We start from the raw sequence: 26,993 nt of genomic DNA on the forward strand, positions 1-26,993 counted from the left end.
AAGTGGAACTTGCCACAGGACAAACACTGACTAAACTTGTGCCCATTTTCGTGAAATGCATTGCAACTCCTCAATGAACTATCTGCATAACCTTGAGTATGCACTGGGTCGGAATGACGTAGTAATGTAGTGGAATTTTTAAATCCTCATGAACCATTTTACTAGATCTCCCTTCTTTACCACATTCGAAATTTGTATACTTAACACAGTGTAGCAGTAGATTCTTGAAAGTTGTATAAGAAAGCGAAATTGGCTTTTCCGGCATAGCCAGAGTTCTTAATAAGCTATATGCTTCTTTTCCGATGAATGTGAGAAAATGTGCCACAATATCAACATCCTCATCATCTTCCTTGGTCATAGCCTGGATTTCGAACCTTTCAAAGTAATCTTCAAAAGCTTCAGAAGTTGAATGAATATCTAACTTTTCCATCGCAGGCTCCATCGCGACGCCAATATGATGATCAGGAGTATTTGAATTATAGTGCGAACTAAGAATCCCAAAAATAACGTAATCGGATTAAGAAGTACTAGATAGGCACAAACGAATGTACTGTATTTAGAATTGGAAATCAAGCATTCAACAAGTACAAAGGTATCATTAGTTCATTTACACACCACATCCGCCACAGCTTAAATAGGAGTATATGTGTTTGTAATCGGTTTTACGTTTTCCTCTTAAGTTCATCCTGAGTCTGTCCGACATTTTATTGGATAAAAACTTTGTAGTATCTAGAATGTGCTCATTAGTATTGGAATTAACAAACGAAGTCGGAACAGACTCACCTGGAATTGTATACAATCAGCATGTCGATTTTATAATGAAATCATTAATATCTAGAATTTGAACACTATCCCCCCACGAAATAATGTTGGATCTTTATATCCCCAGGTTATGAATAATGTGGCTTCGTTTAAAACATATTTCTCACATTGATTGGAGTATACATGGGAAGTGAATTTGTGATAAGGATGAACAGCAGTTGATATGAAATCATCCAAATTGTAATCAAGATCCAGCTCATTTAGTACTCAAGCTTTGCACTGAACGAAATTCCCACAATAAACAAATGAATTATGAGGACAAATAATATGTGATAGAACATCAAGATTTGATTCGTCTGTAACAGTTTCTCCAAATTTATTAAGAATATCATTGCAGGGTAAAGGATCATTAGAAAAATTAGCATCTATCAAAACTACATCAGGCTTTCGATCATAATTATGTTCACTCAACATATTTACTTCAGATTTGCAAGGAATTTCATCAGAAATATGTGAATCATTAGGAAAAGTCATACCTGGTACAATAACATGAGAAATCTGATAAGTCGATTGATTAGGAACTGTTGTCTCACAAGAATTCTGAGTTTCATTTAACTCTTAACTGCTATATGGCTCTACACTCTCTTTTGAAATCGTTGATAAAGATAAATGATCATTATGAATACTCGAATCAGTAGAATCAGAATTACAAGACTTAATATTAGTTGCAATAAGATGAACATTAGTATTACAGACTGACTGAATATATCCAATTTCACCACATTTAAAGCACTTAGAATTACGAGATTTACATGAATTAAAAAAGTGGAACTTGCCACAGGACAAACACTGACTAAACTTGTGCCCATTTTCGTGAAATGCATTGCAACTCCTCAATGAACTATCTGCATAACCTTGAGTATGCACTGGGTCGGAATGACGTAGTAATGTAGTGGAATTTTTTAAATCCTCATGAACCATTTTACTAGATCTCCCTTCTTTACCACATTCGAAATTTGTATACTTAACACAGTGTAGCAGTAGATTCTTGAAAGTTGTATAAGAAAGCGAAATTGGCTTTTCCGGCATAGCCAGAGTTCTTAATAAGCTATATGCTTCTTTTCCGATGAATGTGAGAAAATGTGCCACAATATCAACATCCTCATCATCTTCCTTGGTCATAGCCTGGATTTCGAACCTTTCAAAGTAATCTTCAAAAGCTTCAGAAGTTGAATGAATATCTAACTTTTCCATCGCAGGCTCCATCGCGACGCCAATATGATGATCAGGAGTATTTGAATTATAGTGCGAACTAAGAATCCCAAAAATAACGTAATCGGATTAAGAAGTACTAGATAGGCACAAACGAATGTACTGTATTTAGAATTGGAAATCAAGCATTCAACAAGTACAAAGGTATCATTAGTTCATTCAAACACCACACTAAAACATTGACATTTTATGGTCAGTTTTAATTTCACTCTCTCAGGCCTTGGAATATCCTAGTGGGGTCCACTAGGGTTCAGTAATTGGATCTCTCTTTTTCTTGGTTTATGTAAACGATCTTCCACAACAGATATCGTCTGGCCTATTAATTTTTTGCAGATGATTTGAAAGTCTGGGGAGAGATACGCAACCAAGAGGATTTACTGTCACCTTAGGAGGATCTGACTCGACTTCAAAGTCGGGCAGATGATAATGGATTTACGTTTAACATTTCAAAGTGTAAAGTAGTCCGTCTGAGACATGTTGCAGACTACAGTTACAACTTAGGCAACCCCCCTCTATAGACATCACAAGTTGAAGGAGATCAAAGAGTGTTGGTACCCTACGATTTGAAGTCTTTCTCTAACTGTGACAAAGATGCCTTCCGAGCAAACGTAGCACTAGTAACATTGACGTGCATTTTTGGCCAGTTTGACGGTAAAAGTTTCCGCATAATCTTCAACAGTTTTATTCGTCCCCATTTAGAATATGGAAACATAGTATTTCTTCTCTCACTCCAAAAGGATAAGGACAACCTGGAGCGTACCCAACGGCGAGCCACGAAATCAATTCGGGAAATCAAATACTAGCCTTATGAAGGGCGTCTTCAATCGCTAAACCTCTACTCAATAAAGTACAGGCGTCTTAGAGGCGACCTACTGATGGCCTACAGTATCCTTAACACTTCTGGACATCCCCTTAAACACCTACTTATATTTTGCTCCAACACAAACCTAAGGGGTATCACTCATAAACTGGAGACACAACACAGCAGAACGAACCATAGACCCAACTTCTACTTCTTTTAGAGTTATCAAATGCTGGAATTTGCTGCTGGCTGAGCTAGTACAAGCGACTTCCCGGGAGTCCGTTAAGAGGTAACTTGACCTTGTAGACATTTCGCTGGCCTTGTAAACTATTCTTAAGGACTAAGGATAATATCTTACCATGATTTACCAATTTCCTCTATTATCATTAATATACCTAAGTTCCTGCCTGGAGGTAATGATGATCCACTGCTACTAGACACGGAAGCCCGTTTAGCGGAGGCTTTTTCTATTCCGTCCACAACCGCTTGAAACATTTGAAGGAAGGGGCATATTCAAACGGAGTACGTTACGTATAGTTGTCTACAAATTTCTCCCGAATACACGACGTAAGGAGGAAAAGTCCACATTTCCCCTCAATGACAGACTTAAAGGCAAAAAATCGACATTTCTCCTTCATTTACGCTTTCGTCCGCTTTTATTTCCCCCTTGTTTCCCTTTATTGGTTGCTTGCAAGCCAATTGGGTTGTTTTTGATTTCTCGTTGTCATCATCGATATGGTAAAAAAAAGTCATTAAAATACGACACAAATCTGACTTACTGCGAATTATCAACGACACACCGAGCATTTAATACCTAGTTTTGCTATTGTCCACATATGTGTGAATTTCGCCTCTCAAATTAACTGTATGGAGTGTGTCGTCACGTAATTCATTGATTTCTTTGGAACTTCACAAATTGTTTGATATAATCTAGTCGTCTAGGACATTGGTAGGCCAAAAATGATTGTTTCTGGTCTTTCAATGTCAGTGAACTGACAAACTGATCCCTAAGTTGCACGAAGCTTCTAGGATATGTAGACCTTTCTATCGATATTGGTGATTTTAAATATCTCTGCTACTCAATGTCATTGTCTCGTTTCCTTCTGTGATTATTTTTATAAAAAACAGGATTTCACTAACTTTTAGATAACTCCACTGATAGGCGTACGGTATTTGCATAATTATTTGATTTATTTCAGTTCCTAAGTAAACAAAAACCACACATCGAATATTAACTACTAATTTGTTGACCTCAAAACTTGTTGGCAGTTGGCTGTAACGTTCAAAAATTTCTCTGTGGAGGAAAACTCGTCTGTAAATTTAAAACTAGTTAATTTGACGGATGTGCATTAGGGTTGTATCTTTGCCACATCTAAATCCACACTTTTAGATGTAGTCCGATTTATAACGCTAAGGTTTCTGAGAAACGGTTCACAAATATTTAGTACACAACTAACTTCCTTTTTTTTCTGTTTCCTGAATGATGTGTCATGGTCTGGATCAGCAGTTTCGCCCCATTAGGCGAGAAATAACACATAAAAGTCGTTAGCTCAGTGTATTTATCTACAAGAAAAAATATTGTGTAACTTTAATCTACTATATATTTGTACTAAGTGAACGAGCATTGGATGTGAGCTTCTGTCTTGTTAATGAGCTCTTTTTTAGTCAAATCTTGTCCAGCAACACAAAGTGCCCTCCAGCCAAATATGTATTGCGCAAATATATCACATAATTCTGATAAACTACGTCTTCTCATTGCATTATCGAAATATGTTAGTGTTGTAAATAACACCAAACCTCTATGATGTAAATCGGATGCACGGTTAGTGCCCTTATATATCTAGTAATCCTGAAATCCAATGTCATTAGGTTATTTTGTCTTTGCTGATTTAAAAATGCCCAAGTCTATCATCAGTATGATTTTAATGTGTATTTTCAGTTCTCAGACATGAAAACTAAAGGAAAACACCCATCAAGCTCAAAGTATGAGAGAGGTATGGCTGAGACACAAGTTTGTGGAAGTAATTTAAGTAACGGTAGGTTTGTCCATATTTATTTTATGGAATAGAAGCACACAGAGAAATTCTAACAGCTATGTGGGACTTTGAACAGTGCGATCCGAAGCGCTGCTCAGGCCGCAAATTAGTTCGTTTAGGAATTACAAAGTTGTTACGGCTGAACGAAAGCTTTGGAGGCATTGTTCTTACACCTACTGCGACTTGTGTCTTATCTCCTGACACTGATCGCCAGTTGATGTATAGTGGTGGGATTGCTGTAGTGGATTGCTCTTGGGCTCAATTGGAGCAGACTGGATTCAAAAAGGTAAGGTTATATGAATCATACATGTATGCCATTTTTTACTACCTTTCGAAATGAATTACTCAAGTCGAGATAAATAACTTGAATCGAGACCATTGTCCTATTGATCGTCTGTCAAACGTTTTATTTCTGTTCAGAACGTTTATGCAGTAGGGATTGGTGAATTTCATCGTTTTAGCATAGCAAATCTAAACAACTTCAATTCCGTTCTCCGGTTTGTTTTGTTAGTGTTTTCATACTCTGGTCACACTTGGTCTTATTGCTTCTTGGTTAAAATACGGCATTCAACCAACATAAAACAGGTTTTAGGACCCATCCATTTTTTCCTTATGAACTTTGTTTCTGATACTCAAACTTCTTTTGGTTCCGTTAATTATTCGTACCCTATACTGTTGGCTTTCTCGCAGTGCTGATGTGGAGTATGGGAAATTGAACTGATGTACACTAGGTTGTACGTTAATAACGGATGATTGACTCAAAGCTCGCCTTATCCGCATGGGTTTCGACAATCGGGAAGTGCATAAACATGTACTTGGTTTATGAATTAGTGAAGTTTGTAACTTCTGGTGTGTAAAAGTTTCGAGACACTAGTTGGTAAATATTGACTAAAAATGTCAAAATATATTCTATGAACACGCCGAACAAGAGGGACATCTGATTATGTACGTTTTATCTACAGCTAACCGGGTGACTACCTAGAGCATAATCCATTCCACTCACCTTGTGATTCTCATTGGCCACGATTAGTTGGTAACTCGAAAAAATCTTTGCATGGGTATAAAAAGCTAATCGGACATATGACAAGTAGTGCCACTTGTAGTACTATTTATTTATTTAAACACAAACGGTACAAGGAGGCACCAAATAGATATGCGCCACATAAGTCACTCGATTTTTGTGAGGGCTAGGATACTTCCCGGGTGCCCAAACCGAAGTAGGTAGTACAGGCAAGATTTGTCCACTAAGAGGCTATAGATGTGGAATATGATTGTTGGAAGTACAAATTGTAGTTTGCGAGCACTTGAAAGTAAAAGCCCACAAAAAGTTCGCATGTTTTGGAATCACTGAGTGATATTAAACGTAGAAAACCATCTAAATAGGGTCATGAGCCTATGTTGACTCGAACCCCCATGTATCCGTTAAATGCTGACTGGTATGGGAATAAGTTGGAAGAAGGCTAACAATAGCTGTGTCAAGAGGTTAGTTATAACTCATGACGTATGGTGTTGTGTAGCTTCAAACCATACTATTTTTGTAGGAAATGTAGTTCCTATCCCACTATCTATGCTGATTTAGATCAAGCAGAGTCCAAACCTGCAACTTATTGATTAGAAGATGATTATTTCAACCGCTAAACAATAACCGCACACGAACTTTATTAATCCCTCATATTTCTAAACGATATCGATTCGTTTCCCGTGAATAGAAGTTTGATTAAATTGTTTTCTTAATATTCACTAAATTCCATTATTTATATTCTGCTCTGTAGTTATTTTTCTTTTGTTTCATATACTCCTAACTATTATCATTACCTTTTCTATCGTTTAGTTGAAATTTCATCATGGACGTTTACTTCCACTTTTGATTGCATCTAATCCAGTAAAATACGGCAAACCGTTTCAATTATCATGTGTTGAGGCTCTGGCTGCAAGTCTTTATATTCTTGGTGAACACAATCAAGCAACTGAACTGTTAAATAAGTTTTCTTGGGGTCATCAATTTTTAACATTAAATGACCAACGGTTACAATCTTACGCGAAATGTTCTACTAGTAAAGAAATTCTCTGTTTTCAAGAACGTTTTCTGGATGAAATAACGCGTGTAGATAGCTCAAATACTGGTAAGTTTACATATTTCGGAACCAGTTACTTTTGTTTTTAGAATCATATGCTGATATTTACGCTGAACTAGATAAACAGATTTCAGCTGATTCTTCAAGGTTTGTTTACCTGTTCATTTTAACTCTACTTGCATAGTTCTGAGTGTTGTAGTTCATCAGATGATTTCACGGAGCAAGCAACAAAAACTCATTCACCAAGTACGTTTAAATATCCCCACTCACTTACTTAATTACCCACTTTACCCCTCGTGGATAACTAAATAGTTTCATTTTCACTCGTGAACAATACCACTAGAATTGTATACCGGATGGGTTGTTTTCCTCTCACCCGATGGTCTTTATGCTCTGTCAAAGCAACCAGATTAATCCTATTTTGGGAGATGGTGAATTAGATGGTTGTAGTTAATGGATAGAATACCGTCCATCTTGATCGCATTCTAATCCACACTAGTTAGGAAGGGCTATCTATAGCCTCACGAACACTTGTAGATATTTAAGTTTGTGTTTCTGTTACAGTTACAAGTTATTTATAGTACTATCAAAATATTGTAAAACTGAATTCTTTATACTAGTCGATTAGTAAAGTGATCAGTTTCATGTCGTCTAGTTCACATTACTGACTGAATTCTGTTGATCAAGTTTGGATTGTATTCGAAACTACTAGTCTCAATATTTTCGTGGCATTGTATTGTATTTTGTGTTTTTTAATTTTAGTCTAGCTCACAGTAACATTATGAAGTGAATTAATCCCAAATACATCCAGACTATTTACATTATGAATGGCTAGTGTAAGGTGGCAAACACACCTCGTATAAATCAGTAGTTTTATGTAGTAAAAGGCATTTATCCCCGTTTTGTACTTGTGTCAATAGTGCCTGTGCTATTTATATCTGATTCCCAATAAAATGATTGGACAAACTTATCTGTAGTTGCATGATTTAGTCTCCTAGATTATTATAATTTCTAATATAAACCTAGCTGAAATATGCGTATATCAATGAAGACCAGTTGTTTACTTTTGAGAAAAGTGACATTAACGGCTTATGTAATAGTAGGAAACATGTTCACCCATGTGCAGTTTGGTGATAAAATATAGGTAAATTGAGAATCCAGTGATAAACAGAGAAAATCAACGAGATCCAAGCAATAACGCTACTGTTACCACAGCTGTGGTTTACGAACCATTCTATCTAGAATAGCCCAATTCAGATAAACTAATTCGAAACTTCCGTTTGAAGATTAAACTCAACAAAAATGTATTTTTTACGATAGAAAGGAAGATATTTGTTTGTATGTTTCATATTCCTGAAGTACTTTCTTATTGTCTCCTACAGTATACCAAAAATATTTTGACCGTCCTCAGTATTGAAGTCAACATAATATTACCTTTTTAAAATGTTTCTAAATATTATTTACTTCTTATTTTCAATTCATCATTTTGTTCATATCGTTGCAATAATGAATGTGTTGGCAGTGGAATTGTAGTTCCCTTTTTTCTAAAATGTCTCAATAATGGTAATCGCTTCATTAAGTACAAGTCGTAGTTAGTTTTCGATCCTCAGCAAAACTAAATTACATAGTAAATAGTGATAGCGTTATTGTCCTTTGTCAGTGCTACGGACACATTGATAACTGATGAGGTTCGGATTACATAGCCTGAGTATCATCAAACAGTAATACAATTTCATCCTCATACTCATGGTTGAAAAGTTTTCCTCCAGGTAATGGATTCACACCATTCACCACATACTTCAATCAGAGCTATTTCCAGAATGTCATCAATGGAAAACTTGGAGAGTAGGGGTGAGATTGTACAACCCTGTCTAACCTCACTAGAATGGGACAATTGAAAGAGGTGGTTGTGTCGCCCTTAATTTACCTGAGGTGTTTGCATACAGAACTTTCAATATTTCAGTAAGCTTCCCTGGCACACCCTTCTTCAACAGAGAACAGCCCTGTCTAACGAATCGAAGACTGTCCCAATTTCAAGGAGCATAACAATTGTTGACTTGGAATAAGTATAGTGGTGTTCTAACGTTCGATGGAGAGCAGAGATATAATCAATACATTCTCGACCTAAATAAAACCAGCCTGCTCCTCATGGGTTTCGAACAATATGTGAAGCATGATGGAAGTCAATAGTTTGGAAGCAACAGGGAGTAGATCTGTCTCCTGATATATGCTGCATACATAACGTAAATTCTGTTTAAAGATACCGACGACTGTCGCTTCATTTCAGGATGTTGGAACATTTTAATTCTCAAACTTTTCCAAACAATTCAGTCAGTTTTCTGACCAGAAGTCCCCCACCACTCTTTAAAAATGGTTTGTGGCAAGTAGTCTGTGCCTCGTGATTTATAGCGCTTCAGGAATTAGAGTTCCCTGTGGAATTCCACCTCTTCAGGTGGGTCAGTCGTCACCGGCCATACCGAACAAGACAATCTGACAACTGTCACCTGGGCAGCAAACCACATGAACTGTTCCTCGATAAGCTCTAATCATTGTCTAAGATGTCACTAAGTATTATTGATCTGCGTCCTATCAGCTTTGCATATTGTTCCACTCACAACAGACCTCATGCTCCTAGTGGCTTGGAAGAGTTGAGAGAGCTGCCATCAGTTACCAGATGCAGCTGCTGCTTCCAACTCATTAACACGCTCTGGCCACTGGGCCTCTCAGTCATTACTCAAACTTTGAACAATTTCATTCCTTAGAAATTTACGTTTATTGTCAAACTCTCGGTCACCCGGAGTAGACAGATGTGCTTCAATGAGTTGTAAGGAGCCTGTAGAAACAGCGCTTATAAGTGGGACGTTTAGCGAAGCTGCAGGCGTCTTTACTCGCCATTTTCATGGCGTCACGTATTTCAACCAGTGCTTATCCATAAATTTTATTGGGCTGATAGCTAACCATAAACCTAGCTCGGTTTGATATTTAGGTACAATGTCAGTCAGTCAGCTACAACGTAGGACCAGGCACATATGTGCATCGGTCCAGGTTGACATACCGCATCAGCACAACAAGATGAACACCAGATTCATAGCAGTGGTTAGGTCACGGGTGGTAATATATAAGAGAAGGATTGCATATAGAAATATAGTACAAGAAGAAAGAATTGGTTCGTAAAAAGAAAAATATGAAGTGATTTTAATCTCTTAGTTTAAGGGAAGACAAAGAGTGTATACGCCGACGCCATTGTAATCGATTCTGAGCCATGTCACCAAGAGTCTCCATTGGTTACGATAGTCACGCGGACCCCAACCAAGTAGTCTGCATCTACCAACATGGCTCAGACTACAAGTTAGTGTCTTCAAGCACTGATGCCACGTTTTGGTTTGGCCGCCCCTAACTTTCTTCCAACCATCTCCAATACCGGATAGCATTGCACGTCGTGGTAATCGGTGTTCAGGCATACGTAACACGTGGCCCAACCATCTCATTCGATGAAGATTTGCAACCTCATCAACTGATTTACCATCATCCCTTAATACCCAGAGTCTAAGCTCACCATTACTTACCCGGTGATCCCAGCAGATGCCAGCAATATTTCTAAGGCATCTGTGGTCAAATACAATGAAAAGTCCAGCTAATTCCTTTGCATCAATCCGTTTGAGACAATTTCTGTTGTTTTTTATTTTTATCTCACTGTAATGATGTAAAATATGGCGAATTGAATTAACATACAGTTTTATCAAGTTCTGTCTTTATATGACTGACATTGTGATAATAACTGACATCTTATTCATATCAATAATCACTGAAAAATTTCTAAAGTTCTTGCTAGGGTTCTTATTCCCAAGTATCATTGTGTGTAAAATAATAGGCTTCGCTAACTGATGTTTCAACAGTGTCAATTGCAGTTATGATTTATGTTTCGGAGATAATTATGTAAGATCCAACAGTATCACACATAACTATCCCAGAAACTGTGCAATTCACCAAGTGTTCTGCAATCTCTATATCCTGAATAAATGTGAAAATTTTGCAATTAAAATACCCTGTTCAGTTAGCAAATGAGAATATTAGAAGTATATTGGCAGACTAAATAAACAGACAATCATCAGAGCACAACCATATGATTTATCTCTAAGATTCATGGGACTAAAAAGTACAAGTGACTTCATCCTCCCTCAAACAATAATTTTATCCCATCGAAATCAAATACCGACCAACGTTAGACCACCATCGGTAACCTAGAAGCACTGGATATCTGTTTCGTCCTAGTATGGGACTCCAGCAGTGCACATCCACGATCTTGCACACGGGGTTCCGACCCAGGACCTTCGGTATCGTGAGCGAACGCTTAAATTCTAGACCACTTGGCCGGAATCCAACGGCGTTAATGTCTAACTTCAACCAATCCACGTTGTCGCGCTACCATTTTCCATTATCTTCCGTTGATAACTGCTTCACACCCGACACGTTTGAACTCCACTGGTCACGGCATCTCACTAGAACTTTGAGAATTCCCTCTCGAAGCCAGTCAGTAGAGAGCACATGTTAATTTTCAGTCCCATACTAGGACGAAACGACCGTCCATTGCTTACACTTTTTCAATGGTAGTCTAACAGTGATTGATTCATGATTTCAGTGAAATTCGATTATCTTCACAACCCCAATCTGAAAATAATTTTATGAACTTTAAAATTATACTATTTCTGTTTCTGCCTATTTGTATGAAAGGTTCTTTATGTCAGTGTCCTAATTAAATTCAGTAAAATCATTTTACTAACCAACTAATAAGTGGCTATAAAAAATTGATACTGTAAAATTTTAACATTTCTATATTTCAACTAAATCATTATTTTGTTTTGTTACGTATATAAAACTTCCACTCTTTGATCTACGATTCACAGCTGATGATAATTCTGACCAACATGATCCCCCTATGATTGAAGGTGAAAAAATAAACAAGGCCATCACTAAACAAATCGATACACTGGTTAGTTCATTTGAACGAACCAAACTTTTCAAAGAATGTGGCAAAAATTGGGATCGCTTCTACAAGCGTAATGGTGTTCGATTTTTCAAGGTTTTTATTACTTGGTATAATTTTCATTTTAATTTATACGATTGTTTAAAATAAAATTTGGCGTTGATAATATGTATATATATAACGTAGATGGTCCATTACAATCTTATTTCCTTTGCACATGAGATCAGAAGAACGTAACTTGTCGTTTGACGGATATCGTACTAATTGTTTTATGTCTTGGGATGCCAACCAATGTCACGTGTTAAATTCACGAACCAAAGTTCTAATTTTGTTTATTCCACTTCTGTTATTTATTTTATATCCTAGTGTCTCAGATTTAATCAATTATACATCTGACCAACACGGCTGACCTCGAGCTAACACCGCTAAACTCCTATTAATCCGTTACTCACAAGCTTTTCTCTACACCCTGCATTGAGTCCAAAAAGTCAGCAACCAGTTTCCATTATTATTATATTTCAAACGCAAGTGGATTTACATATAAAAATACTGGACTGCATCGCACCATAAAACGCAAAGTCACAATTATACATAAAAGAGCCGAAAGTGTCTGTGAATAATCAATTTGCAATAAAAAAGGAATAGTATACAGCTCACTAATAGTTAATGGATTAAACGAAAGCGTAAAATAAGCGAAATATATAGATTTAGTAATCCACTTACTTATTATGCAATAGAAATATACATAATAGTAATAACAAGACGAAAACCAATCCCAAAAGTTCCAACTTTTATGATATCACATAGTGACAAATGTCACTATGCCAGTCAGTAGCATCAAATGAATTCATAAAGGCTATTGACGTAACCTTAAAATTTAAAGCCAGAAAAGCATCAGATCCAGTAAAAAGGTTTTTAGGGTTTTTTCCGCGATAGTGTTTTGTTTGGCACGCCTATTGGATCTTTTACGATTGACGACAGCCGTGTCACAAGCAATGCTCCATCTACCAACTCTCCGAGTGCTCAGGGTATTTTGTGCAGAGTTCTTGTTTTATTCAACGTTCTGGGGTGAATAAGCAGACGATATTATGTGACTATTGTCTCTGTAGAACGTGTCAACCAGTACGTTTGAATTATTTCTGGAAGTAATGTACACGAAAAACGTTGAACGGTAACAAAGGTATTTAGTCCATTGATATCATTTTTAGTTTCCATTTGTACGTCAGTATATTGAACAGAAAGTTTCCACCTTTTTCTGTTTCCTTGAGAACAACTTATTGATGACAAAGGAAAAGCAAACTCAAGCGTTCAAGCTACGTGCTCAACTACTTCTGCAGACTAACATCAACTTCGTTGAAGCCACGCACAGGGTTATAAAGATGTATAATTTAAAGCGTACTGCTTTACGTTGTGCATTTCATTTGTTTCTGCGAAGTAGCTACTGGTTGCAGACAAGGTATCATCAAGTGGTCGAGGATTTTAAGATAGTTACTGTCCGTAACACTCATGGTATGTTTGACTTATGAAGACGTATAGGTCCGCGCTCTTGTTAACTTACGAAAGATGGGATGCACACATACATTGAGCAAATTTTTAGCCAATGGGGAAATACCTTTGCAGTACGAGACTTTACTGAACGGTATACTATCCGCACGAATACCATGAAGTGTAACTGCTATTTCTGGTGCGCAACGCAGTTACCGTGTAGGCATTTGGTTGCCTACGCAGTGCGGTTTAATGATACAGTAAACCGCATAAGTTTTTGCAAAGGGTGGTAATTATTATTTGCTGACTCATTGTATCCAATAAACATGCTGCAGAACATCCTAGACACCGGTTTTGCAGCTGACGCTAATGGATTTCGCAAGATTTTCGAGTAGTCTTGTGATTATTCACCAACAGTTCTGCCTGATAGTTAATTTAGTCCTGCATATGATATGTGGTTTGGCGATTCTAGTCCCATTGTACAAATTTGCTTCCATTGCCCCTTAAGCACTATAAATCACCCACATAGTTCGAACAAGGTTGTTACCTACGACTGAAGATTAAGAAATACCAGTCAACAATGAATTTCGCCATAACGTAGACCTAGGTGCCTTTGTTTCCAGCAGTGACTATGATCACATTAATATGGTAAGTCGTATTTATTAATTCTCATGCTAGACTTGTTTTTTACGAAAATTCGAATAAAAGTTCAGCACTTGAATTGCTTCAATGGAAACAACTCGTCGTCTAAAGAAGTTATAAAACTTTCATTTTATACCAGTAATGCACAAGGACGTGCCGAACTGTTGATAAAATGGTTTAAACTAAGGAGATTTCTGCCTTATCGACCAACAGTCCAGAATATCAATTTCTGATTTAATCATTTACTGATCGTCAAAGATGAAATCTAAATCTATCGAATCTTAGATACGGTCTTTAATTTTCCTACGCTCATGAATTTTATCACTAGTTTTAAACAGCCTCTTTAGCTAATATCTTTTACATTGTCATTTCGAAAGGTGAATTCATTTTACTAATCATTGCCAAATCTCCTACGTAGGCTACTGCTTGTTGCACCACAGTTCATTTATCCTAATGCAATATTCTACTCGCGTGATGATTAAGTTGGTATTTTATCCTTTACAATACTGTCAGGGAATAACTTTCTTTGTTTTTTTTTAATCTAAAAGGATCGCCATTGGACAACACGCGAGTTTACAGAATTATCATCCTTACATAACAGAACTCCAAGATCTCTTCTTGAAGTCGGTTGCGGTGTTGGAAACTTTCTAGTCCCTTTAATTGAAAGCATGCTTTCCATTTCAAAAGCAGGTATAAATATATCAGAAGAATCTTGTCGTGTTTCAAAAACAAACGGTTAGTAATCATTAATTTACACATCATATGACATCAAAGCGGGGATTACTGTTTGTTTCTAAATAATCTATTCCAGTAAATTAGGTCATAATTGTATTCTGAACTTGGCGATGCTCCTTTTTATTGAGAGTCTACTTTTCTTTGTTTTTTCCCAGATTTAAAACATGTTTATTAAACTTCGCAAATTATCAAATACTTATCTCTCCCACTACCAACAAAACATTCGGAATTCAAAACAATTTTAGGTTCAACAGTCATATTCATCAAATGATTTTTTCGCACTTACAATTTTCTTATAGCTAGTAAACTTATTTAGCATGATACTATTCTCATTAAGTTTATTTCACAATGTCATTTTTCTCTGTCGAATCTGTCAACTTACATCTAGGTTATACTTGCAACGGTACATCTACCAATAGTGTTGTGTTACAAAGTTTATCGATAACAATGGTTTAGTTTTTCTCAACTCTTATTCTTATTATTATACAAGTTGAAATCAGATTGTTTATCTTATTGACAGTATCATAGTTGTCGACTCTTTGAACTAGGATTAAAATGTAACATTTACGATTTGATGTATTGACCGTTCATAACTACCGTCCGTATCTTGTAACAGAAATTTCTTGGCCCATTTTACCATTGTTATTTATCCGATCATTTCTCGTCATGCCATTCATATACAGTTGTTTGTTACAAAATACATATTGTGGAAAGAGATCAAGAATTTAGTCAGTCAGTAACAACGTAGAACTTCGTACGTACGTACATCAGTTCGAGTTGCCACACCACATTAGCACAGAGATGCAGTGGTCGATTCAAATCTCGTAGTGCTAAATGTAGTAAAATTATAAGCTGTAATCAGAAAAATTAGGGTTTGAAGATGTTATTCAAGGAGTATAATGCAGTGAAATGATTTTGGAAAGAGAAAAAAGAAAGGGACATGAAGAATTCAGAAGATTAGAATTTGGGAGAACACAAAGAGTGTATGCACCTGCGCCGTTGCAAACGATTTTGAGCCATGTCATTCAGGGTCTCTAACTATCGGTTGCTATCATCTCGTGGTCCCCAACCAGGTAGTCTACGCTTATCAACACGGCTCAGTCCACTTGTCAGTGACTTCATGGACTTGTGCCATGTTTTGGTCTGGCCGCCCCTAGCTTTCTTCCAATCTACTATACAACAAGACATCTCACATCGAGGCAACCGGTGGTTGGGCATACGTAACATATGTCCCAGCCATCTCAACTGATGGAGTTTCACTACTTCATCAATTGATTTGCCATCCTTACCTAGTACCCGTTTCCTAACAACTGTATTACTTACTCGATGGTCCCAGGATATACGAGCAATGTTTCGAAGACACCTATGATCAAATACTAGTAACCTACGAATATCCTCTACTCTTACCGGCCATGTTTCACTGCCATAAAGTAGGACGGAACGAACTGCTGCGCAGTAAACCCGTCCTTTGGTTGATAGACGGATATCTTGCCTACGCCATAAATGACGCAAGTTGGTAAAAGCTAGTCGAGCCTTCTGTATGCGTGCTGAGATTTCGTCACACACCAGACCACAAGGGCTGATAAGACTCCCAAGATAAATGAAGCGATCGACACGCTCAATTACTTCACTCCCTATCATTAGTTCGGGTGTCAATGCAACCCAATCCTGAAGCAACATTTTGCATTTCGAGGGGTAGAATCGCATCCCGAACATGCTTGCATTGTTGCTTAGAGTGGTCAAAAGACTCTGCTTTTTGTCAGCGTCTTCGCCAAATAAAACTATGTCATCAGTATATTCTAAGTCAACAAGTGAACCTCCCGGCAGAAGTTCAACCCCTGGAAATCCAGACGAAGAGAGTGTTATCTCTAAAAGTACGTCGACGACAAAGTTGAACAAGAATGGGGAGAGCGGACAGCCCTGACGAACACCACTTGAGGTAATCAATTGTGATGACAGTTCATCATAAGCTCTCACTCTACCAGTTGTGTTCGAGTAGAGAGCCTTTACAAGGTTAATGTACTTGTTTGGTATTCCTTTCAGTGACAAACACTGCCATAGAACCTCACGAACAACAGAGTCGAATGCCGCCTTAAAGTCGAGAAATACTACGATTGTGGGGCGTCTGAATGTGTGTCTATGTTCTAGAACCTGACGTAGTGTGAATATCTGGTCCATACAACCACGTCCAGGTCGAAAACCAGCCTGATTTTCTTTAGTCTGTCCTTTACGAGCTTTGGTTAGGCGTCGAAGTATTATTGAAGCTAATATTTTAGACAATATATTAGTCAAACTGGTTCTTCTGTGATTGTCACAAGAGGACTTTTGTCCTTTCTTATAGACTGGTACAATCAGTGGTTGAGACCAGTCGGATGGGATTACATCCAGTTCCCAAATTCTACCTAAGACCTCAGTTAATCTCACTGCTTATACTGGACCACCATCCTTAAAAATCTCAGGAGTAAACCTGTCAGGGCCTGCTGCTCTCCCTCGCTTCAGATTTCCTATGGCTTTTTCAACTTCGTAAAGAGACGGAGGACCTACATTAACTTGCCATTCAGGTTGACCGGAGATGGTGGAAAACCGAAGTGTGGCTGAAGGCCAGTTGAACTGATCCCTAAAGTGTTCTGCCCATCGATCCAGTCTTCTGGATTGAGAATGTATAATATGTCCATCTTTCTCTGAGAGTTTTTCGCTAACAGTCGGTTTCCTAATACCGGTTTCCTTAACAAGTCTGAACAATTGTCTGCTATTACCTATTGCCGCTGCCTTTTCCACCTCTCTTTCTTTCGCTACCCACCACTGTTCACGATCATTGCGTAGACTTCTTGTCAGCTTGTGCTTAAGCTGACTCCGCTCTTCATTATGTTCAGAGCCGAGTGGAATGAGTTTCCGAGCATCTATCAGTGAGATAGATGCTGCTGAGATCCAGCGTTGCTCCCTAACCTTACGGGTTACCTTACTGGCAGATATCACTGCTGTTTCCACAGCTTTTCGGATATCGTTCCATGCTGCCTCAGGGTGGGCATCACATACATGGCTGCTCAACTGTTTTTCTAGTTGTTCCTGAAATATACTCTTAGCTTGACTATCATTAAGTAGGACCCTAAGAGGTTTCCTTGCAGCGTCTTTCCTACGTCCAGTAAGACGAAGGCAAATACGCGCTCGTGCTAAAGCATGATCTGAATCTAAGCATGTGCTGCAGAATGAGCGACAGTCTCCTATCGAGCTCCTCCATCGTTGGCTGATAGCGATGTGATCTATTTGAGTCCAACGTTGGGACGAATTAAGGGGTCGCCATGTTAAAAGATGTTTTTCCTTATGCCTAAAGTTAGTATTTGCAAGAAAGAGGCGGTTATCTGAGCATAGCTGCAACAGACGGTCGCCATTATCTGTTCTTTGAGCCACGACACTATAAGATCCACCCAGGTGTCTTTCCCTATCGCTTAGTTTACCTACTTGAGCATTAAAGTCACCGGCCACTATTACTACATCCGGGCGCCTAGCTTTTCGGACAAGGTCGGAGAGCTTTCTGTAAAACTCATCTTTTAAATCATCTGAGCTGCAGTCAGTGGGAGAATAGGCAGAGACGACGAAGAGGCAACGATGAGTGTCCCTGTCTTTTCGGATCCTTACTGTTCCGTTCAGTCGGACAGCGCACAAACGACTGTCTACTGGGATCCACTCTAAGAGAGCTAGTTCTGCCCTAGGACTCAATGCTATACCTACGCCGGCGAGGCCACGGGAAGCAGAATCAGGGCTTCCAGATACACGAAGCGTAAACCGAGTCGGTTCTTTATTTTGGCATGGTGAGGTCAAGTGAATGACGCTACTCGGATCTTGTATGCGCGTTTCAGAGACGCAGCACACATCGATGGCGCGGGATTCTAAAGTCCTAGCTAAGGAGGCCTGCTGTCCTATTTGGCACAGTGTTCGGACGTTAGAAGCCCCTACGTGTAGTTTAGAGCGTGGTTTCAGGAGACCAGGAATAGCGTTCCGCGTACTCTAATCGTTTGCCCTAGCGGTGCTGGGTGATAAAGAGACGTGAGGAGGGTTAGTCATGGAGATAAGAGAGGTATTAGGAGGTGTAGGAAGGATTTGAATGTGACCAACTTGGTCTTGTGTGCTGTTACGGGTATGAGGGCTGATATCACTTCCCGGCTGCCTACACCGTGGAAGGGTATTTCTTGAGGAATCTGAAAAGGAAATTGGATTAGTGTTGGTCTTAACGACCTGGGAGAGTGACCGCAGAGCCCGAGGGACAACTGCTTGAGGCCGGTTGCGCACGGCCTTTTCGTGGAAGGTTTTTAATGTGTTAGCTCCGTTCTTCAAAGGGCCTTACCGCCGGAGACGGAAATCCGTGAGGTAAGGTGAGGTGTGACATTTTTAGGGTCGACCTTTTCTAACTCCACCCCTCTTTGTGAGAAGGCAGCATCGCTGCAGATGCTGTTTGTCTGAGGGAAACACCTTACTGCTGTCACACCCCTCTACTGTCAGCAGTACGACTTCGCCCTCAGACCTTGAGTTGCTGCTTTTAGTCTTACCGTTCTCCAATCGACCTGCCTGGTATGGTAGAACCTACAAGAACATATGTTCCAGCCAATATAGCTCGGTTGGGTCATCACGATAGGCAAGCCTGACCACCGCGTCAAGGTAGCAGCTTCGGTCGGGAGATCAAGGGTTAGTTTGTACTTCAAGTAAAATAATATGGTTAGTAATTTTCATGTTATTGGGTGGAGATGTACATTTTGCTAGAGCTTGCTAGATCAAGTGGTCAGTGTTATATCTGTGGGATGCTTAACTGACTTGTGCTCCATACTGAGACCTCGAATCCGACGACGCGTAGTAAGAACTCAGACTAATTATAAGAATTTATTTGACCTAGAAAATAAATTCATATCGCTAGTTTGTGTTCTCACTACGCGTCGTCGAATTAAGGATTTCAGTCAGTACCAACCACACGTTGGTTAAGTATTCCATAGAAGTAAAAAATCAGCAAAGGGTCTGCTAACTAGGTGGTTATCTCGTTGCAAGTTATGCATCACTCTACAATTTTAATTTTATTATTACTTGATTTATTCACACAGGCATAGTAGCATAAGTCATTTATATTATAAAGACTTGTGGTTTAATTTATTCGAAAATTCAATAAATATCTTTAAGAGGTATAAACTTTTATCAAGATGTGTTAAATATTACTGTTATACCCGGTAGTTTTCTACTTAAATCTTCAGAATATATAATTTAAATTTTATTGTTTACATATTTTTAAATCATGAGTTCTCATCTGTTTTCGGATGTTATATTGTTGATGACTAAACGTAAATATCAATAGTTGAGATCATGAGTCAATTGAAGCTAGACCACGATGGAAAAGCTGGAAGCACTGAACGATCGTTTCGTCCTATTGTGGGACTCCTCAGTAGTGCGTATCCACAACCCCGCCTCGCGAGATTCCAACACAGGACTTATCAGTCTCGCGTGTGAGCACTTAACTACTAGACCACTGAGCCGGCATCCAACGGTGTTAATGTCTAACTTCAACTAATTCACGAAATCGAGCCACACATCCACCATTGTCATCAGTGAGTTACTATCTCACAACACACCAGGATGAATCCCACTGGTCACTGCTTCTCACTAGAACTCCAGGATATACCCCTTGAAGCCCCTTCTGACATTAAACGTAAATAGTTGTACATATTGTATAAATAAAACAAGTGTTAGTTGTTTCAATTTTATTATCGAATAAATTTTTGGCACTTATTGTTAGTTTTTACTTGTAATTTTATGGAATTAGATTTTTATTCAGTGGCTCAAGCCATAAATGTTGGTTATCCACACAAATTTTATCGTGAATACAGTATTTATATCCCGTCAGTTGTCATATTTACTATATTACATTTTCTAACGAGTAGACTCTTATAAGAATATAGTAATAAAATATCACTTTATTCACTATGGTACCAATAAAATTTTTTACCTCGTATGAAATATTAACATAAAGTCAAAGATTCTCACAATTTCTTAGTTAATCTACCTTCATCTATTCAACATGCTCAATTTAGTATAACCTTTTGTTATTTTTTCTAAAAATAGGAATTTCAAGGATATATGCTTGCGATATTTCACAACGTGCTGTGGACATATTGAATGAGCGTCTCAAGGAACTTCCAGTTAAATGTAATGCATTTATTTGTGATGTAACCAAACCCTATTCTTTAAAAGCTGCTTTGTCCTCTTTGAATTCAGTTAGTGATCAAGAATTCAACAATACTGAACATGGTGTTGATCTAGTAACATTAATTTTTGTGCTATCTGCACTAAACCCACAAGAAATGCTCACATGTCTTTGTAATGTTGCAAGGTTAGTTTTTGAAACTACACTTAAATAAATCACTTATTTATTTATTTATTTATTTGAATACATAAATATTGATACAAAGGGCACTGAATATATATGCCCCACACTAGTCACTTGAATTGTGTATCGGCTACGATACTGCCCGGGTGTCCAAACCGAAGCAGATGTTTTTCCTAAGGAACCTTTAACCTGAAGGTCTAATCCACAAAGCAGTGGAACAACAGGAGGTGCAGTCCCATGGTAGCCGGTGACCAATAATTGGTTCAGACGCCATTTGTTCCCCCAGGAAACTGGAGCCCATGTGTACCATAGGTTTGGAATCAGGGTTTTCCAACTCCCCTAGGTGAATCCATCATATTCACCGACCTGGTTAAAGCGCCGGACATTCGATTTTGGTCCTCTCAATTTCGCAAACAACACCCCTGCCACTAGAAGGCAGTGAGAAGGACTTCCCCAGAAGTGGCTGTATACGCTTGACCATGTGAGGGCATTTCAAGAGGGAGAGCTGATTCTCACTACCCTCAGCCGTACCAGGGCATCTGGGGACAAAATCACTTCTTAATGGGTTTTGCCAAGAAATTTTCTATGGGAGACTCCGTTTCACATTGTTTAGTGTGTTTATAATTTTAAGTTTACTTTCATATAAATTGACAGTTTATACTATATTTTTACGCAACAGAACTTTCTTCAATGTTCGTTTTTATACGCGTTCCAGTAATGGGTTAGCATTGTTAATAATTATAATACATTTCCCTAACCAGGTCGTTAAATATCACTTAACCTAGTATCCACGATTATTGAAATGCTTATTTTCCTCATCGATAGTCAATAAAGTCATTCATTCTCTTCATATGAGTTCGGCTTGCGTGATGTTTTTACTCTCTGTTAAAAAATCTGCATTCGTCATTGTTAAAATCGATAGTTACGTTTTAGAACTTAACTCTTACAGTGATTGTACATTTTGTATGATGATGTGACACACAGTTTATTTTAAAATACACAGGTTTCTTGTACTTGTTTTTATCATAACCCGTTAGATTGTAACCATCTGTATGAACGCACACACAAACATGATCAGAGTGCACGAAAGATTTTTAAAATCTTGTACCATGATATCCCATCTGACTGGTCGCAATCACTGATTGTCCCAATATATAATAAGGGGTCAAAATCATCCTGTTATAGCCATAGAGGGATCAGTTTGACTACTATAGCATCTAAAATACTAGTCTCAATAATTGTCGCCAGTAATTAGCGTCTAACAAAGACTCGTGGACTGCAAACACGAGAAAATCAGGCTGGTTTCAGACCTGGTCGTGGCTGCAACGACCACATATTCACCATTCGTCAAGTTTTAGAACACAGGCATGCTTATCGGCATCCGACAATGATAGTTTTTCTTGACTTAAAAGCAGCATTTGACTGTAGACCAAGAGGTCTTGTGGCAGTGTCTGTCATTGAAAGGTGTGCCTCAGAAGTAAATAAACCTTATAAAGGCTCTTTATTTGAATACTACCAGTCGAGTCAGAGCTTATGGCGAACTATCATCTGCTTTTGCAACCTCAAGTGGTGTCCGTCAAGGCTGTCCACTTTTTCCATTTTTGTTCAACTTCATCATAGACCTGCTACTGGAAATAGCGCTCTCGTCGACTGAATTTCCGGGCATTGGTGTCCTACCAGGAGGTCCACTTATCGACTTAGAATACGCAGATGATATAGTCCTGTTTAGTGAAGACGCTGATAAAATGCAGAGTATTTTGGTAGCACTGAGCAACAATGCCAGAATGTTTGGAATGCATTTCTCCCACTATAAATGTAAATTGTTGCTTCAGGAATGGCCTGCTTCAGTCAACACCTGAACTAAGGATAGGAAGTGAAGTGGTCGAACGCGTAGACAACTCCACTCGTCTTGGGAATCTGATCAGCCCTAATGGGTTGGTGCCTGACGAAATCTGTACTATTCAAAAAGCTTGTTTGGCTTTTGCCAACTTGCGTCACCCATGACGAAAGCGAAACGCAGTGTGTTAATTAAGGAATGATGAGGTTGTGAATTTTCATCGACTGAGATGGTTAGGCCACGTGCTACGTATGTCTGAACACCAATTACCACGACGCGCAATGCTGACTAGTGTCGGAGACGGATGGTAGAAAGTTAGGGGCGGCCAAACCAAAACGTGGCGTCAGTGCTTTAAGTCACTAACTTCTAGTCTGAGCCATTTTGGTTGATGTAGACTACTTGGTTGGGGTCTGTGTGACCATCGTAACCAATGGTTGGAGATTATGGGTTAGATGGTTCAAAATCGATCACAATGGTGTACGTTTACACACCCTTTGTTTTCCCTTAAACCGTGAGATTAAAATTGCTTTATATCTTCCTGTACTATATCCCTATACATGTTTATTTTATATATTACTACCATTGAAGTAACTACTTCTAAAAATTTGTTCATCTTGTTTTGTTAATGAGTTATGGCAACTTAAACCGATGCATATATGTGCCTAGTCCTATGTTGTGGCTTACTGACTGTATCATGATAATTTCATTGAATTATTTTCATGTCTTTAAATTTTTAATCAGCATCCTTGCACCCGGTGGGCGACTTTTGTTTCGTGATTACGGTCAATATGATCATGCTCAATTGAGATTTGGTAGGGGCTCTCGTTTATTTGCTGATCGACCATCATATGTTAGACAAGATGGAACACTGTCTTACTTTTTTACAAAAGACGAACTATCTGATTTATTTTCAAATGCTGGTTTGTTTGTGCATCGCCTTCATTTTGTTCACAAAGAAACGAGAAACGCAGCTAAAGACCTGTGTGTGCAGCGTGTTTTTCTACAGGCTGTTTGTGAGAAGCCTGCTTCATAGTGAATTCGTGTAGAGATAATGGTACTTATGTGTATTACTTATTCTATCAGAAATTAATATCATTTTGTATATACATTCTTTTGTAAATAAATAAAAATGATTTCTATTCTGAGATGCTCCTTTTTATTTTACAGCTTTATTTTCAATACCATGTTCAGGTAATGTCGTTCCTTATTAATGAGTATTATAACTGTGCGAATTTCACATCGACCCACATTAGAAGTCTTTTAAGATTTACCTGCTAAATGGCTAAATTGATCCTCTTCAGAAAATTTTATCTTGACTAATCACTATCATTTAGTTTATATTCCTAAATAGTTACCAAATCTAGTAGTTCAGGATGGGTTGTGTGGAGAGTTTTAAAAATTTTACAGGTTGAAATCATGAGTCAATTGAAGCTAGACCACCATGGAAAACTTGGAAGCACTGGACGGCCGTTTTGTCCTAGTACGGGACTCCTCAGCACTGCGTATCCACGATCCCTCACCCAACGGGATTCGAACCCAGGACCTAATGGCTTCGCGCGCGAGCACTAAACCACTGAGCCGGCACCCAACGGTGTTAATGTCTAACTTCAACCAATCCACGAAGTTGCGCCACCGTACACCAATGTCTTCAGTGAGTTGTTATCGCACAACAGACCTGGTTGAACTCCACTGGTAACTGGAGTTCTAGTGAGAAGCCGTTACCAGTGGAGTTCAACCAGGTCTGTTGTGAGATAACAACTCACTGAAGACAATGGTGTACGGTGGCACAACTTCGTGGATTGGTTGAAGTTAGACATTAACACCGTTGGATTCTAGTAGTTCAGCTTATATTATTATCTGCTCGGTCAATAGTTCTAAACAGATTGTGTACATCGTAAAGGTTTCTAGTTGATCATTAGAAAAATCAGTATCTATCAAAATTGCATCAGATTTCCGATCATGATTTGATTCATTTGACATATTGTTCTCATTTTTATAAGGATTTTCATCAAAAATATATGAATTATTAGGACAAACTATATCTAGTAGAAAGACGTGAAATCCGATAAGTTTATCGACAAGAAGATTTTGTCCCACACTGATTGTGGCTTTCATTTAATAAACTTGTCTTCATTGTACTTGTTTACTTACGCCTGTCATCCCTCGTGAAGGAGCATGGGCCGCCCACCAACGTTCTCTATCCAACTGTGGCCTGGACAATCCTTCCCAGTTGATATTCATCCTTTTGATGTCTTCCCTTAATTTCTGACGTAGTGTGTTCTTCGGCTTTCCTCTTTTCCGTCTCCCTCCAGGATTTAGACTTAGCGCTTCCCTCGTGATGCAATCTGATGGTTTCCGTAATCTATGCCCCACCCACCATCTTTGGAAAAGGACGAGGATGAATAAACAACATTTGAACTAGTGAGGTTTAGTCATTTGCTACGAAATAATTAAGGTAAAATTACTCAGACATACTCTTACACTAGGTCAATCTTTAACCATGTGTATTTCAATGGGTTAAAGAAAACAAGCCAAAGCGATGAATGGACAAAAGGCTGAAAGGTTGGGATTATATGTATTTCTAAATTTTAGTAAAACACAGTGTCTGGGTACACAAATGACTATTATTCGTCGAAATTATTATAACTCATTATTATTATTATTTCGGCAGAGTCATGAATGGAATCCAATTTAGCGTGATTGTTTAGTTCTTGCTTCTATTAAGATTTCTCGGAAGTAAGCGGAACCAACTCAAGCTTATAAACTGGAGTCAGAAGTACTTGGTATAAGAAATTGGTATCAATACAGTTGATTAGTTACATTCCGCTAAACTATATGCAGCCGTGATTAAACAAAATATTGTGCTCTACAGACGTGGGTAGGCTGAGGTTTTTTCACCGCCACCATGTTTGCTGGTCAGTAGCACCACCTTTTTGTGATTTTAGGCTGTCTTATATTTATTGTGTGTACGGATATTGCCTGAATGTAAGCTCTGTTGCAACCCTTGTAGGAATGCGATATCTTGACCGGTTCCACGATACAGACAACTAAACAATTCGTATTGTAAGTTTGATTTTCATTTAGTATACCACACTGCCATATAGTTAACTAGTGGTAGAAGTTGTAAGGTACTACTTCGATGGTATGTGGTTTAGAGATGATAAAACAGATGCAGAGCAAAAGATATAAAAAAACAAATGGTTTCGAAATTTCAGAGTAAGAAGATAAGTAAGCGAGAAAAAAGCATAACAAGGAACTCATAGGACGTTAATATATTATGAGTTTCTTACGATCAGCCACAGCTGAGCAGCATCCGTAAGGTGAGTAATCTGTCTGCTTGTAATAAAAAATATAACATGTAGCTTCTTGGGGGAAATAATGTGACTTTAAACATCAAAGAGATTCAGAATCTGAATGTGAGGAGTAGGAGCATAAAGGCATGACTAATAATCAATGAGCAATCGGAGAAGAGGAACCATTAGTTCTGTCATTTGGTTATATCCATATTAATGACATTGGGGTTCACTATATTCATGATCATTCTAGATATTAGGCAGTCCATTTTTGAGTGGAAGTAATACGAATGGTTGATGAAGCTCTTTGGTGTCAAGTAACAGGGTTACTAGTCTTTCAAACTTGGTGATAGTGTCACAGTTACAGATAGGTATTGGCAACCCGTTCCACATCAAACTATGCTGCATCGTAAAAAACATACAACGCACCGGTTTTTAGTGTTTTACAGTAAGTAGTGTATATGCGCTGTTTCTGAGTCTGTAGACTGAGTCATGGATCATGGGCAGGAGGTTAGAAGTGTGGGTCCATATACTGCCTTGTAGAAAATATCGGATTATCTTTTAGCCGAATTTGCCATAAAGAGATTTTTTTACTATGAAACCAATTAGCCGTTTAGGTTCAGAAGTAATAAAGGAGGCATGTTCTTCAAATTTTAGGCTCCCTGTGTAATTAATACCTAGATCGTGCACTGATTTGAGTGTTCGA

At 38.3% G+C, this 26,993-nt stretch overlaps 1 protein-coding gene across 2 annotated transcripts; it reads left to right on the plus strand.

Moving 5' to 3' along the window:
- Nucleotides 1-3,329: 3,329 nt before the first annotated feature.
- Nucleotides 3,330-24,537, plus strand: TSR3_1 (ribosome biogenesis protein tsr3). 2 transcript variants are annotated; one of them, XM_035729820.2, is made up of 10 exons: nucleotides 3,330-3,403; nucleotides 4,776-4,872; nucleotides 4,905-5,158; nucleotides 6,704-6,995; nucleotides 7,037-7,094; nucleotides 7,132-7,193; nucleotides 11,852-12,027; nucleotides 14,607-14,793; nucleotides 20,893-21,160; nucleotides 23,736-24,537. In XM_035729820.2, the coding sequence occupies exons 2-10, from the start codon at nucleotides 4,785-4,787 to the stop codon at nucleotides 24,025-24,027; spliced, it is 1,677 nt and encodes a 558-aa protein (XP_035585305.1). In that variant the 5' UTR covers nucleotides 3,330-3,403; nucleotides 4,776-4,784; the 3' UTR covers nucleotides 24,028-24,537. The 2 variants fall into 2 exon arrangements, with proteins under 2 accessions (XP_035585305.1, XP_051066536.1); XM_051215989.1 differs by lacking the exons at nucleotides 20,893-21,160; nucleotides 23,736-24,537 and having other exon boundaries at nucleotides 3,330-3,358; nucleotides 4,908-5,158; nucleotides 7,132-15,618.
- Nucleotides 24,538-26,993: the final 2,456 nt, after the last annotated feature.

Source organism: Schistosoma haematobium, chromosome 4 (genome assembly GCF_000699445.3).
Source record: "Schistosoma haematobium chromosome 4, whole genome shotgun sequence".
Lineage (NCBI taxonomy): Eukaryota > Metazoa > Platyhelminthes > Trematoda > Strigeidida > Schistosomatidae > Schistosoma > Schistosoma haematobium.